This window comes from Lissotriton helveticus, chromosome 11 (assembly GCF_964261635.1).
Source record: "Lissotriton helveticus chromosome 11, aLisHel1.1, whole genome shotgun sequence".
Taxonomy (NCBI): Eukaryota; Metazoa; Chordata; class Amphibia; order Caudata; family Salamandridae; genus Lissotriton; species Lissotriton helveticus.
This window is the reverse complement of record NC_136072.1, coordinates 1050899651-1050918750: the sequence shown is the minus strand read 5'-3', so window position 1 is coordinate 1050918750 and position 19100 is coordinate 1050899651. Positions and strand designations below refer to the sequence as shown.

General features: G+C 42.6%; 1 protein-coding gene across 1 annotated transcript in view; it reads right to left on the bottom strand.

Annotated features, from left to right (window-relative positions):
- CFAP251 (cilia and flagella associated protein 251) overlaps nt 1-19100 on the bottom strand; it is a 591575-nt gene that overhangs the window by 278435 nt on the left and 294040 nt on the right. The window contains exons 12-13 of the mRNA XM_078667546.1: nt 15068-15318; nt 13186-13337 (exon numbers count right to left, since the gene is read on the bottom strand). Of these exons, the coding sequence (XP_078523672.1) occupies nt 13186-13337; nt 15068-15318 (403 nt within the window). The remainder of the gene's footprint in view (nt 1-13185; nt 13338-15067; nt 15319-19100) is intronic.

Here is a 19100-nt window from a genome sequence, read left to right as displayed (position 1 = left end):
TACACCCCCTATCCTTTGTCCAGTTTCCCACCAGAGCTGGGGCTGGAGTGCCCCAGCAACTGGTTGGAACCGGTGTATGCACAGGGCACCTTGTGTGCCCCAGGCATGTCTCATTCCTTTCAGCCTTGGCCTACCTAATACACAAAATCCTGTCTGGGGTGGTGCTAGCACCTCCCAAGGCAGGAAACCCTTTGTCTGAGCCTCCCTCGCTGGAAGGACTCCCAGCAGCAGGAGGTCAGACTTGTGTCTGTGGTGGCAGCATCCATCTTGTGATGCTGAGGCTTGAGTTAACTTTAACCGGGGTTCACAGTTACATACATGTCGTGTCCCTCTAGAAGGGTGGAATGCTACCCCCGTCGCCAGAATTGGTGAGGGGGTAGTATTCCAATTCGTATGACACCTTACTCGACATGTTTTGATAATGTTATACCAGAGTTAGCATTTAACCGCGAGGATTATAATGCACTTAAGAGTATATGGTATAGCGTTATCATGGAACAGCTATTAGGACTTGGTTCCGCAAGCTGCAAACGGGCTCAGCTCATGCCAGAGCACCATCTCACATAATTCCAAGCACTCTGCCTTCAGGATTGATAAGGCCTTCCATAGGAGTGACTGATAGGAATATATGTGTCCATTTTTAGGGTTAGATATAGGGAACTATATCTAAAGCAAAGGGTGATTACACCACCTTGCCCCAGCTGTCGAGCAGCCAGTTGTGTCTGTTTTGGATGGCCAGCCAGTTGTGGCATAATACATGCTGCAGCCCCTGGTAGGCCCTGGGTACACCTATGCCCTGGATACCTAAGGTATACTGTACAGGGACTGATAAGGTGGCCCAGTACCAATTGGTAAATGCACCTAGGGTACATGGTTGTAATTTAGAGAGAGAACAGCTAGGCTGTGGGTCTGATTAGCAGGCCCACAGCCAGGTACAGTCGTAAATCAGTGAAGCAAAAAGCAAAAATCTGGGGTGGCCATGGGATTGCAGACCCCACTCTCCTACAGTAAGGGTCACACGGAAGGAGTAGCAGGTTCGTCTAAGCTTGATTGATAGCAAAGGGGTTCACTGGTGAAACGTTGGCCTTAGTATATATCCCAGAGTGGATGAGTCCGGAGGAGTAGCAGGTTCTCTAATGCTTGCGTGAAGGCTAGGCAGGAGGGATCTACTCGCAGTATATGAAAAGTAAACAGAAGGGATTTACTTGGAGTGAAACAAATCTTTCCTTTCTAGACACTCGAGTACAGTGGCGAATGTTTTGCGTTGTAAATTAAAACAGAGCACTTGCACTTTAACTAAAGAATTGAATTTTACGATACCTTGTAAAGGAGGGAGTCAGTTGCAGAGCTGCGCTGATGTCACTTCGAGCCGCGCTGGTATTGGTCGAAACAGCAGGTGTGTAGCTGAGATAGCATTGTAAAGGAGGGGTGAGCACAGGAACGTGGGAACTCGTTTTACGAGAAAAGCCACACACTCATTGGTTGAAATTGTTTGAAACCGCATATTTGGTTGGTTGCAGATAAATAAAAGATGCGCTAGTATTGGAAGTAATTTGTAAACAGAGTAAGTGATTTGTGAAAATATATGTGGTACACAAGTCATCCAGAGATTCGACCTGATCAAGATATCAAGGTTTTGTGTGAGATCAGTGGAGAATAGGCAGACCTAACATTAGGTACGTAAGCAAGAGGAAAATGACACTTGTAGACCGAGTAAAGAATTATTTCAAGAAAGACAAGCCCATCAAAACTAGAGAAGGAGTTATTATTCCACCACCTAATACTCCCGCATCATTTATGTTGTTTGACAGAGGCTACCATGCTTGTGTATGGTTAGAAAATTGGGTGGAATATACTAAAGATGACGGAATTTTAGCATTTCCCTTAGAAGGTACATTTAACAGAAGGATTTTGTTCAACCTGACAACCCGAATGAATGATTTACATCCCAGACCTAGACTAACGCAATATGAGGCCTTAGAAGAATGGGAAATAGAGGCTTTTGAGCGAGACAGACCCAGAATTGACAAAGGGTTAAGTAAATTTTATCCGAAGGTAAAGAAAGAGACCCGAGAAAAAAGAATTAAAGAATGGAGACAGAACATGATGGTAGAAGGACTGTACCCTGTATTAACAGTAGAAGAGCCCATGGGAGGGAAAAGTACAGAGAAAACCAAACATTTAATGACCAGTGGTGATTCAGATGATGATTATCTGGAGGATTTGTTAATGAAGAATCCACCACCTTATAATGAAGAACCTAGATCCCTAAGTACGAGAAACCCCTTCCTGAAACCTAACTATGGTGAGGGACCAAGTATGATAAATCCAAGTGCCCCGAGTTATAACCCTCCTTTGATTCCGCAGATAGTACATGAAACCTCCATGGATAAGGTACTTCAGGATAGAGAACGAGAAGTTTTAGTTAAACAAGGAACTAAACTAATCCAGAAAATCTCCCAATTAAATACCAGTTCTGAAGCTCTGACGATCCCAGTAACTACTGGCCCAGTTGTTCCTTTGTATGGGGATAAGCAAGCTAGTCCAAAAGCTCCAATTATAACCCCATCTGTAGTACAGCCGAGAAAAGAGCCCATGATAATAGACGATCAAGCAAGTGAACGTGAATCCGTAATTTCCCTAATGGATCTACCGATAAGGGAACCAGAAAGGAGTTCACAGAGAAAGAACACTCCTTTTAGTTCAAGAGAAGTTCAAATTTAGTCATCTTCTGGTACCAGAAGTGCCACGGTAGTGACTCCTGAAGAAATCGACAGGTGGACCTGAGAATTAGAGAAACCAAATCCCCAGCCAAAACCATTAGATATATATAAACTGAGAATAGAATTGGAGGAACTGATGGCTGGGAATGTGGGTTTGGACAGATTGAACACCCCTTAGTGAAGAGGAATTATTATTCATTTGGAAAAGTATCACCCGTAATACTAGAGTGTACCATGAAAAATTAATGGACACTGCAGCTAGTATGGGAATAGACATTGGCAAGTCTAAAGTATTGCAAAACCCCTACAGAGCAGAATTCTCTGACAAGGATTTAGAAAATATGAACGTGTCAGGGAAAAAGGTGCAGAGAAGAGAATTGCTAAACCTGTTACAAAAATGGGGAGAATTAGAAAAATGGAAAGCCAGATGGGCAAAGAAAAAAGAGGAAAGTACATCCAAACAAATGACTTCTGAGTATGTCTTAAAAGAAGCAGAAAAGGTGGAAAAATTATATCCTATGCGAGAAGTGCCAGGTGGAGGATATGTACATGTTCCATGGTCTCGACAGGATATTGTGTCCTTTACAAATGACTTCCCAAAATTGCGAGAAAAACCTGTAGAATGGTCCAGACAGATCAAGAGATTTGTGAAGGTTTCGAAATGCCTTCTGAAAGACTTGGATGGTTTCTTTGACATTGTAGTTCCCGTAGATTTGTGGACAGAATGTAAAATTGCATTTGATTGGCCTAGTGAAGAGTTCCCTATAGACCCAAAGACGGGGCTCCTTCGGAGGACGTAATGCGGAAATATAATCAGGTGATGTTGTTTCAGAAAGGAAAGGTGCCTGCAAAAGAGACTGATTGGACCCGAATAGATAGAACTACTCAGAATCGAGATGAAACTGTACATTCTTACTATGAACGACTGTTACAGGTGTTCAAGACATACAGTGGCCTGGATAATATAGAAATGAAAGATATGACCCACTTCATATATCGATTTGTGTTAGGGTTAAGACATGAGATCTCACAGTGGATCTGTAAAATCTGCTGGCAAGCTAAACCAATTGACGAAGTCCTGAAATATGCAAAGTACTGTGAAGATGAGCTGGAAAACAAATGAAAAGAATTGAAAGAAAAGGTCATGTGGGCACAGGTAAAATTGGCAGAGCACCAGGAGCAGCAGTTAAGCAAAATGACTAGTAATCAGAGTCAGGGCCCTGGGAGTGGGGGAAAGCCGAGGGTAAAAATGAGCAGAGAAGAGGTAAGAAAAAAGTTTCCCTGCCACGGGTGTGGAAAGGTGGGACACTGGAGGGACGAGTGTAAGGCTGTGCAGAATGGTAATCTGCAAATTAATGATTTAAATCCACAGACGCAGAATGAGATACCACGGAAGACCCAGCAGCAGGTAAAACAGAATCAGTTGCCTCGTGCACCTAGGCCAAATTATAGGAGCAAAGCACAACAGGGTGAAGACACCGAAATTTGGGAATTTCTGTTAAATTACACATTCCTCTGTGACGAACCTTACTGACGATGCCTGAGGGGGGAGGACGAGGAGTGCGTGCTTGGCGCCTCCTTGCCGGTGGACCAGCCAGGGCCATACATTGAAGGAAAGATTGAAGGAAATTATGTCACCTTTCTGTTGGACACTGGTGCTACCCGTTCTACTGTAAGAACCGCAGACGTTCCAAACCTACCCCTCTCGGGAGAAGCGATCCAAGTAGTGGGCCTTTCTAATAAGTTAATTAGTACCCCAGTTACAGAACCGATGGAAATTAAAATAGGGAATTTTAAAGAGATGCATAGATTTGTTGTCTGTGATTCAAGTCCTGTGAACTTATTAGGACGAAATTTGTTGTGCAGAATGAACTGTACCATCTTTTGCACTCCAAATGGTGTTGAGATTCAGACCCCAGATGAAGACGGAATATACAAGTTAATGTTAGCCCAGACCAGACTCAGAAATTAAAAGACTGACAATACAAGACTTACCTGCAGAACTCCAACAGACAGTGAAACCGGAGATATGGGATTTTACTGGAAAAGATGTAGGACTAATGGCAAATGTTGACCCAATTAAAATAGCCATAAAAGAAGATGCAGTCTACCCAAATACTCGACAGTATAAAATGAGTGCAGATGTAAAAGCAGGGGTTGCTATAGAAATCAAATGGTTGCTAGAAGCAGGCATTTTGCAAGAAGTGTTGAGCAGTCCTTGTAACTCACCGATAATTGGCATAAAGAAACCAAGTGGTAAGTACAGGGTCGTACAGGACCTGCGCAAGGTTAATAAAATTGCTGTTCCTTGCTGTCCTGTCGTGCCAAACCCTGCAGTTATTCTATACCAAATACCATGGAATGCTGGATGGTTTACCGTCATTGACCTATGTCATGCATTCTTTTCGATCCCATATCATCCAGATAACAAATTTGTTTTCTCCTTTGAATTCGACAGCCATGTCTACGTCTGGAATCGTGTTCCTCAGGGGTACACAGAAAGCCCTTCAATTTTTAATCAAATTATGAAAAAATGCCTTGAAACTCTGATATTGCCCAGAAAATCAGTCCTGGTGCAATATATAGACGACCTCTTGGTGGCGTCTAAAAGCAGGAAAGACCGGTCAACACCATTGCCTTACTGAACCATTTAGGTGAGGGAGGACATAAAGTGTTGCCAGAAAAACTGCAGTTTTGTACCTCATCAGTAAAATATCTCGGGCACCAGATAGAGAGAGGTGTCAGGAAAGTTACTACAGAAAGAATTAGAATAATTCGAAACATGGAGTTGCCCAACACTCAGAAAGAAATCAGAATGTTTCTTGGGGTTGTTGCATACTGCAGGCAGTGGATTGTCAGATTTGCAGTCCTAGCAAGACCGTTGATAAAAATGACAAAGAAAGGAGCTAAGGACCCAGTGGAGTGGGATGACGAAAGCATGACTGCTTTTGTGAAATTGCGAGAATGTCTGTGTACAGCTCCTGCATTAGGAATGCCTGACTATTCAAAAGAATTTGCACTGTTCTGTGACACACGAGATAATTATGCACTTTCAGTCCTGACCCAAATTCATGGTTTAACCAGACGTCCAGTGGCATATTTTTCTTCCACATTGGACCCAGTAGCAGATGGATTACCTGGATGTCTGAAAGCTGTAGCTGCAACATGCATGAGTCTTGAACAGAGTGAGTCCATTGTTATGGGACATCCAGTAACTGTGTATGTTCCACATGCTGTTGTGATTTTGCTGACAAGAACTAAAACTCAGTATCTCACACCAAGTCGGCTGACTAAGTATGAGAGAATCCTTATAGGTGCAGGAAACGTAACGATTGCTAGATGTAATATTCTGAATCCAGCTACCTTACTGCCTAATTCACTCTCAGCAGAAGTGAAAGGAGAGGTTGAACATGACTGCATAGATTTGACCGAATTTAGTACAAAACCACGCCCAGACATAAAAGAAGAGCCTCTGATTAATGAAGATTATGAGCTATTTGTAGATGGCTCATGCATGAGACATGAGGAGGGAGGCTTAAGCGCTGCTTACTCAGTGTGTACTTTGGGAGGTCCCGTGGAAGTGTCCTATTTACATTGAGTCAAGTCTGCACAAGTAGCTGAATTGGTTGCATTGGCAAGAGCCTGTAAATTTGGGAAGAACTCGAAAATAACCATATATACTGATAGCCAGTATGGTTATGGGGTTGTGCATGACTTTGGCCAATTATGGATGCAAAGGGAGTTCCTGACTTTTTCAGGCCTTCCTATCAGAAATGGAAATTATGTGCAGGATTTACTGGAAGCAATCCAGTTACCAAAAGAATTGGCTGTGGTCAAATGTGCTGCTCACAAATCTGGCAATGACAAAGTGACAGCAGGTAATCGATATGCTGACCAGTTAGCCCAGCATTGTGAAAAGTACAGGATGGCTATCAATATAAAGGTTGGGGGAAACGGAAACAGCTGCCAACTTTTGATGCTAGAAGGAATAAATACATGGGAGGAAGTGAGAGACTTACAGGACACAGCAGAGCCACAAGAAAAGGAAAATTGGAGAAAATGTGGTTGTCAGAGGAGGGTGGAAGATGGTGTCATCGTTTATCTTGATGGTATGCCTGTGTTGCCAGACTGACTGCTTGCTCCTATGGATAGGTTGATACATGGAGACAGACATTTGGGAAGAGATGCTATGATACGCATATTTAGACAGGCATGGTTCAACTCGAAATTCAGAAACATAGCAGAGGCACTCTGCCAGAGGTGCCTGGTTTGTCAGCAATTTAACCCAGGAAAGAAAACGGTAGTGTTACCAGGAAGGATTGGAAAGGCAGAGGGCCCTTTTATTCGACTACAACTTGACTTTATTCAGTTACCCCCTTGTCGTGGAATGAAATACATACTTGTCATTGTCTGCCTATTCTCAAAGAAGGTAGAAGCCTACCACACACGCAGGAATGATAGCCTCACTGTAGCAAAGTTGTTACTTAGGGAACTTATACCTCGGTACGGATTTCCAGTCACAATTGAATCAGACAGAGGAAAACATTTCCATAGTGAAGTGATAAAACAGATTTGTGAAGCATTCAAGATCACGCAAAAACTGCACTGTGCATATCGCCCAGAGGCTCATGGAGTGGTAGAACAGCTGAATGGCACTATCAAATCAAGATTGGGAAAAATGTGTGAATCCACTCAACTGGAATGGCCAGATGCTTTGCCCCTTGTTTTGATGGGACTTAGAAGTATTCCAGACCGGAACACGGGCTTGAGTCCCCATGAGATACTGATGGGAAGAGCAATGCGGCAAGCATGGGTGCCAGGATACAAACTGATAAGCATATCTGATGATTTGGTACTAGAATACTGCAAAGAACTGGCTGACCAAGTGCGTTCTATCCCTCACCAGGTTGGGGAAGACGCTGTCGCCAGACCAACGACTCCAGCACATGACCTGAACCCAGTGGATTGGGTCGTAATAAAGAAACATACTCGGAAAAGTAGCCATGCACCAAGGTGGGCAAAACCACGACAAGTAATTCTGGTTACCACCACAGCTGTGAAATGTGCAGGGGTACCACGGTGGATCCATGCCAGCCATACGAAGAAAGTGACTGAACCTGAAGAAAATGAGGCTGAAGGTTGTGCAGCTGAGGGGTCTCAAGATAACGGTCCTGAAGTAGCTGAAGAAGAACAACCGAGCTCCAGTCAAGAAGATTGGGTCCCAATAATCAACCTGACTATAGATCCTGTGAGAACAAGAAGACAAACCTATTTAGACAGACAGTGGGATAGTGAGGACGAGACAGGTGTAGAGGAAGATACTCAGATCATCGAAATTCAAATCAAATCTGATACTGAGGAGGACCAGATAGGGAAAGAACAGGTAATTGACACTCCCCCCAAGAACTCCTGAGCCAGAAGAGGGACAGATAGAAATTAAGGCAGAGGTTCAAGCGGAAGAAAATCAAAAGTTCGAAGTGCTTGAACAGGACCAGACAGGAGTAGACAATTGTGTTCAGGAAGAAGAAAACTAAACAGAACAAAGCCAAATCCAACACACCCCTGAACAAGGCCAGTTTAGGGACCAGGCAGAAGAAACTGATATAAGACCTGGACCTAGTCAGTTAGGAAGGAATACAGAAGACAATCTTGAAATAAATGTGCCACAACTAAACAAAAATAAAAGAGTGTTTGAAGAAAGCCAAGACACAGTGCCAGTTAAAAGACTCAGAATAGGAGATGCAGTACCTAGATTTGTAAAAAGACTGAGACTGCGACTAAAGACAATAAACGAAGAACCTGAGCAGATAAATGAAGTCTCAAGTCAAACTGATCCGTCTGTGATAAAAACGAAGAGAAGAAGTGTCCGTATAAAGAGACTGAATAACAAGTATCAGAGTCCTGAGTGGACTTACTTTATATTGGAAGACTTTAAAAATCTGGAAATAAGTGACGAAAGTGATGAAGAGTTGATTACTGATCAGACCCACGAAGAAGCGAAACCAACCTGAAGATTGCCTGAGTAAGCAAGCTGTGCAGAGTTACAAAGAGGGGTTGAAGCTTCTTTTGAGTCAAAATGTCTGATTCCTCCGTGAATGGGAGGCCGATACGAGGTTGTTTAAAAACATGCTGCAAAGTATGTTTATGTAGTGTAGCAATAGTACTGATACTTTGGATAGGACTAACAATAGCTATCCCTTCTATGATGAGTAAAGACCTGAACCTGTACCCTACTAACCAATTGCTGAAAGACACCGAAGAGTTACAAACTAGAAATACACCACAAAGAGTAGATATACCAGAGAAAGCACTTAGCCTTAAGCAAACCAAAATAGATTTATAAGCACCAGATGAGGAAGGACTACATTATAACAAAATCAAAAACAAAACTCATTTAAATGTTTTCGCAAACCTGTTAGTACATTATGTAGAAGCTATGGAAATAGATGACTGTTATGTCTGCATGAAGCTGCCTACCTCAGTAGCTGAAGGTGTGACATACCACCATCTCCCACTAACCTACGGAATTTCCTGTAGTATTCTAACTAGTTTATTCTATAGAAGAGGACCTTTACAGTATTATTATTCAAACTTTGATGTGATATTTTCTGAACTTTCCGTGCAAAGAAACCTGAACCCTGTACATACAACTAGAGATGTAGCCAAATACATGAGTGAATATTTTCTAACTGTAGGTAAAATAAATATAGATGACGCACACAAGGATAACTTGACCTGTTCATTACACGAAAAATAGAAAATGTTTCTAAATATGGTAGAGAAAAGAAGAGAAAGTTTCCAAAAGAAAGCAAAAGACAAATATCAGAAAACCCATAAATGGGCTGAAAGCATAGAGAGCACCTCAAATGGTGGGGCTAATGCTGCTATGTTACTGGATTTCGAAAAGAAGGGGGAACTTTGTCTTCAAAGAGAAAGAACCAGTTACTATAACAATATATTCATTGGTTCCAGTGAATGCGAACACAATTACAAGGTAATTGGGGGTTGGGGTTTCAAAGATGGGTCAGAACCTGTGTTTCCTGGAATTTATTATATATGTGGGAACAAGGCTTATTTCAAATTGCCCGACCATTGGTACGGGAGCTGTTACTTTGGTATTGTCTTCCCAAAGATATACCATGTGGGGAAAATCACTGGAAGCACTGAGAGACCTAATGAATTAGTGCGTAATAAAAGAGAAAGTGTTGGTGAAATAATAGGTGATATTTTTAGTGCATTGATACCTACAGTGGGAGTGGCTCTGAACACACACAGAATTTGCAAATTGTCAACAGTAGTAGATTGGTTATCAACTGACACTGCTGGAGGTTTCCTGATGGTCAATACCGAATTGGTTGCGATCAGATCTATGGTTTTACAAAATCGACTTGCTCTTGACACGTTATTGGCAAAAGAGGGCGGAGTCTGTAGAATGTTTAAAGCGCAACATTGTTGCACTTACATACCGGACAAAAGTGTGGAAATTAAAGGGTATGTGAGAAACATTACAAATTTGGAAAAAGAGCTTAAACCACTTGAGGTTGACAGTGCATGGAAGAGACTTACTGATGGTCTCTCTGATGTAGGTAATTGGTTTTCTAATTTAGGTAAGAGTCTTGTGAGTAAAATACTGATGCCAATAGCGGGAATAGGTCTATTAGTGTTCATAATAATAATTTGCTGTAAGTGTCGAAAACACAAAAAGAAATATTCTGTGAATAAGCGAGGAGTGAAAAGAAATGTCGAAGAGCTCGAATTAGAAGAATTGTGTAATCAGATTTACAAAATAATGAAGAATTCTCATCCTAATAAAGCTAATGAGAAAAGACAAAATAAAAAGTTTGAAGAAATTGAACTGGGTGAGATGTGAGAAGTTGGCATCTGGTTCCATTAATTGTGATGATATAAAATATCATCAAAGAGGGGATTGATGGAGCAAGGATTCACACGTAAAGCGACTTGCTTGAACTCATGAACCTCAAGTAACGTTAATTAACTAATCAACATGTTTGTCTTATTAATTTGCCCCTTTTCCGACACTTTTCGGGTGTCCGAGAGAAGCTTGCCTATGTGTTTACTAATCCTAATACGCTTGCAACCTAAAATGGCAGCTGCTACGCGGGAATTTCTACTGCGCATGCGTCCGTCATACCCATGTGACGTGATGTACTCGGAGCTTTGGAGGGAATATGTTGCTTCTGCGCATTAGAGCTAAGATGGCTGCTTTGTGTTCTCACATGCGAGAGGCTTGCATTGCTGCTTTTGCTATGCTGTACGTTCTGCTTAATCACTAAAGCTATAGTTATTATAAAGTAATGGGGATAGAATAGAAGTTCATGGTATACAGTGTATTCTTTTTTCTGTGTTCTAAAACTGTTTCCTTTCCATTTCATGGTACATTACGAAATACGGCCTGTTGCCCCTTCTTGCACTCCATCTTGCTTGAAACTGAGTCTGCGCAAGATCTACGAGTCTCCACAGCAATGACCTTCGAAACTTTGCCAGATGGCAACTCCAGCCTAGATGCGCCTGGGAAGACACCTCTCACCTAGTCGAAGAAGCTGAACTGTACTAAAACCATTACATTGTATACAATGTTAAATTCACCATTGTTATGTGTAAAGCATATGTCATGAGAACCTGAAATTCAAGGGGCGTTGATGAAATGCAAATGAAGAGCCTCAGAAAGCACAAATTTTAGGTGGTGTGATGACCTGTCCTTTTCCTCTGCCCAATCAAAATTGGGGATCCTTACACTTGCAACATTGGGGGGTGGTACACTGATCTGGAAAATAGTATAACTAGTCTAGGTTTAGCTAGAGAAATTGTCCGACTTGTCCGAATAGCTGACCTGTCACTGACCCAACGCACTCAATAGCTGATCGAGAACAGAGGTGCTGCGGAGCACTCTGTCAGACAGACTCACAGACCCAATCGGGGTTTTGGGAACCTTAAGTGCTGGCGAAGCACTTTACTGGGGAATTCGATAACCCAATCGGGGTTCTGACTGATAGCTGCAGAGAGGGAGTAGCGCAGGCGTTGCAACTGAACTGCAGGTGCTGGTCTCAACTTTGGTGGTCCGGTTCTGATCCAAATTTGGTTTTCCTGTCCTGGTTTCCATTCTGCATCTGCTGGCCTACTGGCAACTGCATTCCTTGGGGTTCTTCTGTCCTTAACTGACCCGTGGCCAGGGTTGGTCTCCACACCGTTCTAGGTAAATATAATTCTGTGAGGGAAACACACTTGCGTCCTTTTCCTTACCCTTCCTGAAATCTTGCTAGAGTCATAACTGCATATGTTCTTTTTCCTCTCCTCCTCCTTTCTAAGACATTAATAAATCGTGATTCTTGCCATTTTAGCATGACCCATTTTTTCCCTATCCTTTAGAATTGAAGATAAGAGAACTGTTCATGAGTATATAGATGTTCCTTTTCTTTACCCTCCTTTAGCCTAAATAAAGTGGTTGCTCTGAATTATTAGCGTGTTCCATTTTTCCTTCCCTACAGATTACATGGTTACTCCATTTTTTCGTCATTCCAATTTGAGTCCTTTTGCTTTACCCACCCGTTAACAGTGATTAAATTGTGATTTTAGTATGACTCTTATTTTTCCCGTCCTTTAGAAACACCATATTAGGTCTAATTTTCTGTAAGATTCTTATTAGCATGTTCCCTGTTCTTACCTTCCCTTTAGACCTCTAAATGGTTGGCATCATATATCGCTTACATGGTTATACGCTTTTCATGATTCTTATTATTGATAGTTTGCTTGCTGTAAAGCTTATGCTTTCAAACCTCGAAGAAGAATAGATAAAGGTTTTCAAAACTTCTTGATTTTGTGATTATTATAAAAGAGTGCAAATGTTATAAATGTTATTTTAGACTGCTTATCTTTTCAGCTAGCTCCCTGATCCATTGTGGTCATAGGTACCAAATGACAAGGATTGGTAAATCCATGGTATAGGAATTAGTTAGGATTAAATAACTGGTAGTAGAGTGTAGGTTACCCGATTAAATAAATATGGTGAATTGAATTATGGGCCCAAATGTGCATATGGTAAAACTATAGTCGGGTGACCTGTGCGCTCTATCAGAACAACCTCCCTCTCCACATCAGAGCCTCCTCCTTTCTGGTTGAATTCTACAGGAAGCTGAAGACCTGGATTTTCAATTAACCAACCTACCACAGGTAGAGCTAGGCACACATGCTTGCTCAGCTCTATGATACTCTCACGGGTGATAGTGCGATTTACAAATATACAAAACATAACGTTTAGAGGAACTTCTAATCAGAGAGCACAATTATTGTAGGCGAGGGATCCGTCCCCTACAGTGTTTCAATGCTTTCCATTTTAAGTAAGTCAGTGCTGTTACTTTTCCATCAATAAATCCACATGCATGGTTTTGTGACACAGTGCATTGCATAAAAAATGGTTTGAGTGAAAAAACTTTGAAATACTCACAGCTGTTGCCAGATACTGGGAGTTATAGGAGAAGCTCATATGAGTTATTGTCCCCCGGGCATACTGGAAAGGTTCTGGGCACTCATCTTCCAGTGTCAGGGAATCAAGGATGTACACACTTCCATTAGTACAACCAACAGCCAATAGGGAACCTAAATAAAATAAATGGTAACACAGCACAGCCATGTTAAGAAAGTACCATTTAAGAAGAAAATATTGAGAAGTTAGGTGCCATCGAGGTGTAAACAAAGTCAGGAGATAAGTGTTCATGTTCCGGTTTACTTTCATTAAGAATAAAGAGTATAAAACATGTGTAATTTGAATAGAATTCAATATCCAACTGGATTATGAGTGGATGTTCTGGTCCGTTGAATTGACAAGGTCCTTTGGTGATTTTTCCTGGTTGCGCATTATTTCTGCATTAAACGCATGTTAGACTTTAGGCCCCCAATTTGTTATTTTTATTTTGAAAAACTAGCAGTATTGAGCTGGGTAATGGTAACAACTGGTGTTATGGTATCAAAGGACTTGGATACCACAGTGCAGTTTAAGCGCTCTCCATATGTAAAAAAGATATGTGTTTATTGTAAAAGGCCTAAGCAGTGTATGTGTGATTTATTAAACCAATTATAGAATTTAATTTTACATATGAAGCACAGATACTGATTCTAAACTGCCTGAAGACAGTGCAGCTCAGGCAAAGTCCAATGTAGTAGTAAGTCTAAGTGATTAGTCTTGTTCATTTCCACAGTGGGGTACAGTGGGGTTCACTTCAGATGCAAATTGGGGTTATTCCTTAAATAAGAGACTGGGGTTTAGCTTTGCATTTCTAAATGTATGCTTGAGGAGAATAACAAACTACGGGGCATATTATCAAGACAGGCGATAAAATTATCGCCGTCTTAGCGGCAGAAAACGTCTGCTAAAACGGCGATAATGGGCTTGATAATATGCTCTATGGAATTCCAATTGAAGCCCATGTTAAATGTGAAGGACATCTAACATGGGCTTCAGTAGGAATTCCATAGAGCATATTATCAAGCCCATTATTGCCGTTTCAGCGGAAATTTTCTGCCGCTAAAACGGCGATAATTTTATCGCGTGTCTTGATAATATGCCCCATGATCTCTGACAACATTTAACAATAGTTTTTCAACATGGACACAGGACCACCCTTCAATTGACAGTCCCACAACATGTCAACTACATCACACTGACCAACCACAATGCAGGTGTCTGCTGTTGATTAACTACATAGACAGGTGTTGATGTGAGGCCAGCAAATCACATTTAAAGCATTTAGACCAGTGTTTCTCAAACCCATGGATTAGACCACCAGTGCGGGCCAAAAGGTTGAGAATGAATCACTTGCTAGGGAAGAAGAAGAAGTTAAGTTAACAATAACTACATAAAGTTGAAAAGGGACATTACTGAGTCACAACATTGTGAACTGGACTACAGTAATCAAAAGTATGAGAAACTGCTTTGGATTAAGAGTTTATTATACACTTTGTGTAGAATCCTGAACGCTATCAAATCCCCTGTAGCAATCAACCAACAGTTGTAGCAATAATGTGTCCAATGCTAAGGGCGAACAACTAAATACTGTTAAACTGGAATTAAAGTCCCTCTACACAGCAACTATCTATGACACTCGGGCATTTTTCCTCTTTGACTCATCTGGTTACAAGGCATGTCAGAAACAAGGATTCAAATTTCATACACAGGTAAGTATATGCAAACACCCCAGTAAGTGACCTCATCGGAACTCAGAATGCACCTTATTTCCCATTCTATACAAAAAAAAGGAGTTTACTATAAATCATACCAACACATTTAGAAATGTAAATACCCTGTATTGGCAATTGTTTTTATCACTTACCATCAATGTTATAGGTGAGGCAATGTAAACGTAAGCCCCTTTCGAAGATCCTACTAACAAACTGATTTTTCTCCTTGTAGTCCCAGACTTTCAGAATTCCACTGTAACTTCCAATGGCGAGAAGCGGCTGGGAAGGATGACAGGCAAGGCCGGGCACAACTTCGTATGGCTCCTGCATTAACTTTTTAAGTTTTGTGCCATTTGTTGATACATGCAGTACGGTGGCATCAGATGTGGAGACCACAAAATTGCTGTTCATGGATATTAAAAAACACAATTAGGACAGCATGTCCTTAAATCAGTCTAAGACTTTGAAGGATTAGATAACTAGAAAATTAGGTGAAACATCCGCCAGTGAATTGGATGTCTAGACATATAAGGGTATCCACAAGCAATGCACAAGATCTCATTTTAGCTTTAAAAAAATTTCACCCACTATCTAAAAATGTTCTCTTACTTGTTTTACAATTACTGTTGATGTAGGGATTTCTCTGAATTCCACACCTAAACACTACGATCATGCAGGTTTTTTTACCATTCAGGACTGCCACCCCATGCTCTTTGGAGATTTTTAACCTCCACCTTAATTCGAGAACCAAGACAATGAAAGAATCCCAACACACTTCTCAAGATTCTAAACTATAAGCAACAATGCATCAAGCCGACCCATGCTGAAGACAACACAGTGGATGTCATCCTGCTAGCCACACCATCAATCTAGTGTAAGGTTGCTGTACCCCTGTAATGGATGGACTACGATGCCATCCTCTTCTTCGTCCTCCACTGCAAAACTGTGCACCATGGGCAACTGAAAAGATAAATCAGCTGTATTGCTCCCTGAAGATTTTCTATGGACTCCCTTGAAAAGGAACTCGCTGACATCTCAAATATCCAGCAGAACTCATCAGATATCAACAGACTACTCAACCACGTTGACCTTAATGTACATAAGAAAACGTGATCATCCAAAGCAACACTGTCAGGGCGTTGGTACCCCTGAAAACAAGCACAACAAAGATTGGAAAAGAAATGGAGATTATCAAATGACTTAACTTGACCTAACCCGACTCAGCTCATAGATCGCTTATTGCTTACTCAGATTATCCAAAGCCACCTACTACAAGACAACCATCAAAGAAGCTAATAGTAGCAAGGCTCTCTTAAAGAGTGTTAAGCACTGCACCAACTCACAATTCTGTGATCAGTCAACAGGTGCAACACTATCAATCACTTTGTCTCCAACAGATAAGCAAAATCAGGTCTCACAGTAACAGAAAGAAGCAGACATCCACTCCACTGACAACCCCATTATATTCAGTCCCCTCATGGTCACTCTTTAATTCTCTTTTGGATGAAAACCTAACCAAAATTCTTAGTGTACTTGAAGTGACCATTTAGGAAGACACCATTATGCCATCATCCATCATGAAATCTCTTCATAGAGATGCCACAACTCCTCTCCTAAACATGTTCAACATCTCCATTATGCAACAAACCTTCCCAGATAACCTCAAAACTGGACAGAAGCATTGTCAATAAAAATACACCTGGCTTGAAAGTAGTAATGTAAATCAATATAACATTTTACAATTAGATAGTAAAACAGGGCAAGTTGTTATGCAGTTTGGGAAGCTTGAGTGAGTAGGTATGGCCTGTCTCACCCCGATGACTGTGTGGATTGTGCAGCAATGCAAAATGCAGCCATGACTATGTATAGGGACTCACAATAAAAGTAGCCAACTAAAGGTGGCATCACAGCTTTACATTTAAGAGTAATAGTTGTGAATGTTTGAAATTTAGCTTGCTGCTGCTGTACTTTTGTTTCATGGTCTGGAGTTGCCTAATTTGATGCCAGTGAATTTATTGACCCTTGACGGATGACAAAGTTAACCTTGCAAGGACCTGACATGTCCACCTATAGTATATGAACAACTGTCTGCTGGATTCACTGAGCCATTTCACTAGAAGAAACAGGGCAATACCAAAGAGTTTGCTGAGTGATATCTTGCCTTGTTTTGGCATTGCCTACAAAGACAGAGAGGAGACACCCAGTTCTTGCAGAAAGTGACAGACAGATGGAGAACTCCAGAAGCTAGGGCTGCAGGAAGGATTGGAGAGGAAGTCAGCCAAGAACCACGTCCAGGTTAGCCCTGCTTGAATGACTCAGATTTGAACACAAGGAGCTTTTTACCCTGAGCTGCGTAAACAGTGGTCCTTGTTTACTTGTGTTACCCAGTGATTTATGGCCGCTTGGACTTTCGACATAATGTATTGTCACTAAAATCCCTAAAACTCCCTTCAAACCATTTTGACAGCATCAGTCTATTTTCTTAAATTAACATATAATGGAGCTTGTAAGTTTCTTAGTTGAGGGGGTTCTTCCGGACCAATATTTATATTGCATTCTGGTATATAAGGTCACAAATGCATAGTGGGGAGGAGCCAAGACGGCGACCAAGATGGCCGCCTAGGCGTCCGGCTCCGCCGCTCGCCCTCGCCTTCCCTAACATCCTGACATTCATCCTGCATTTCAACCACACCCCCGTACAGCTGAGATGGTGCGGTGCCTGGCCGTGTAACTCCGGGTTGGCGGCCGCCCCGGATGGCTGAGAAACATCGTCGCGAAGATCGCGGCCTGAGCCGGTGATAAGCCGGGACCTCGAGTGGTGGCGTGGCCGGTGAGGAGGCGATCAGCAGCAGCCCTGGCCGGGCAAAGAGGACCGGTGAATCTGGACGAAAATCACAGCTCGCCGATTTGAGGGGCGGGCACAGGCTGAGCACGGCGCAATAGCCCAGAGCCTTGCCGCACCCATTTTGCTGACTCCCTCTGAAGTGGCTGTCCCGGGGATCGAAGATAGACCCTCCGCCCGCACCGGACTTTCTTTGTGGGCTGTCCGGGGGTAACCTGGGCCTCGGAGTGATCGCTCATTAGCTGTAGCAGGCGTCGAGATTTGTTCCTTCTCCTGGACACGGCCCGTACGGGGTGGGCGGTAAAGCACGATTGAACGCTCTTAATGTGCTCCGCCATTACCCACCCGTACGTCACTAGCAAACAATACTATCCTGTCTACCTGGTACGATGTGCTCTATCTCGTCCGAGGGGTCCCCTGGGACAATGAGCTCGGCTTCTACCGGCGGAGCAGAAATGGAGCCCACACTGAGAGATGTCCTTTTGGCTATCGACGACTTTCACTCCTCCCTGAGCCTCCGATGGCTGACCATCCATGACTCGTTGGCGGCCATTGCTCCTGAGACGAGACCTAGAGGAGCGGATGAGGGTATTCTAGATCTGGCGCATGGCTATGCCCAATCCTTAGACACCGAATACTCCCAGGGGCGCACAGTGTTAGATGATGAGACTAATGAACACATCGGCCGGATTTGCGCAATTGCTGACTTTTCTATTCTCACGACTATTGTACCATTTATTACACAACAACGCCGTATACTTTCGATGATGGAAAGCGTAACCTGGAGTAGAGGTGACGACATTGTGCTGCTGCCTTTGCCGAGCGCCTGGGTGGCTCTCACAAGGCAGGTTTGTTCACCGGGCTTATCTGCTTACGGAACTATCGGGTCGGGGAGTTTGTTTACTTCTGTTCGAACTGTCCAGGGATGAGCGCTGACTGATTATTGTACTATTTGGATGATCCCAGTGGAGATGCAGAGCCCGGCTCGCTACTGTGATTTTGGGGGGTTGAGATGGACGTAAAATGCTGCCCGCTTTCCATCTTGGTGGGCTTACATATTTTTCTGGGACGCGGTGGGAGGGGGGGGGGGATTGGGGGCCGGCGCGAGGGCCCTCCTCCTTTTCCCATGTTCGGAGTTTCTTTTGTTGGGGCGACAGGCATGCCTATGGGGGGGGGGGGGCGTAGCCTTCCGCTGGTATGCAGGGTGGGGGGTTGGGGGATGGGTCCTGGTTTTCGTTTCTTCTTTGTTCTATGGCCTTTTTCTTTTCCTTTCTCTTCTATCTCTTTCTTTAATTCTTATATATCTCTGATTAGACGGGGGGTCAGGTCTTGTTCTTTTTGGG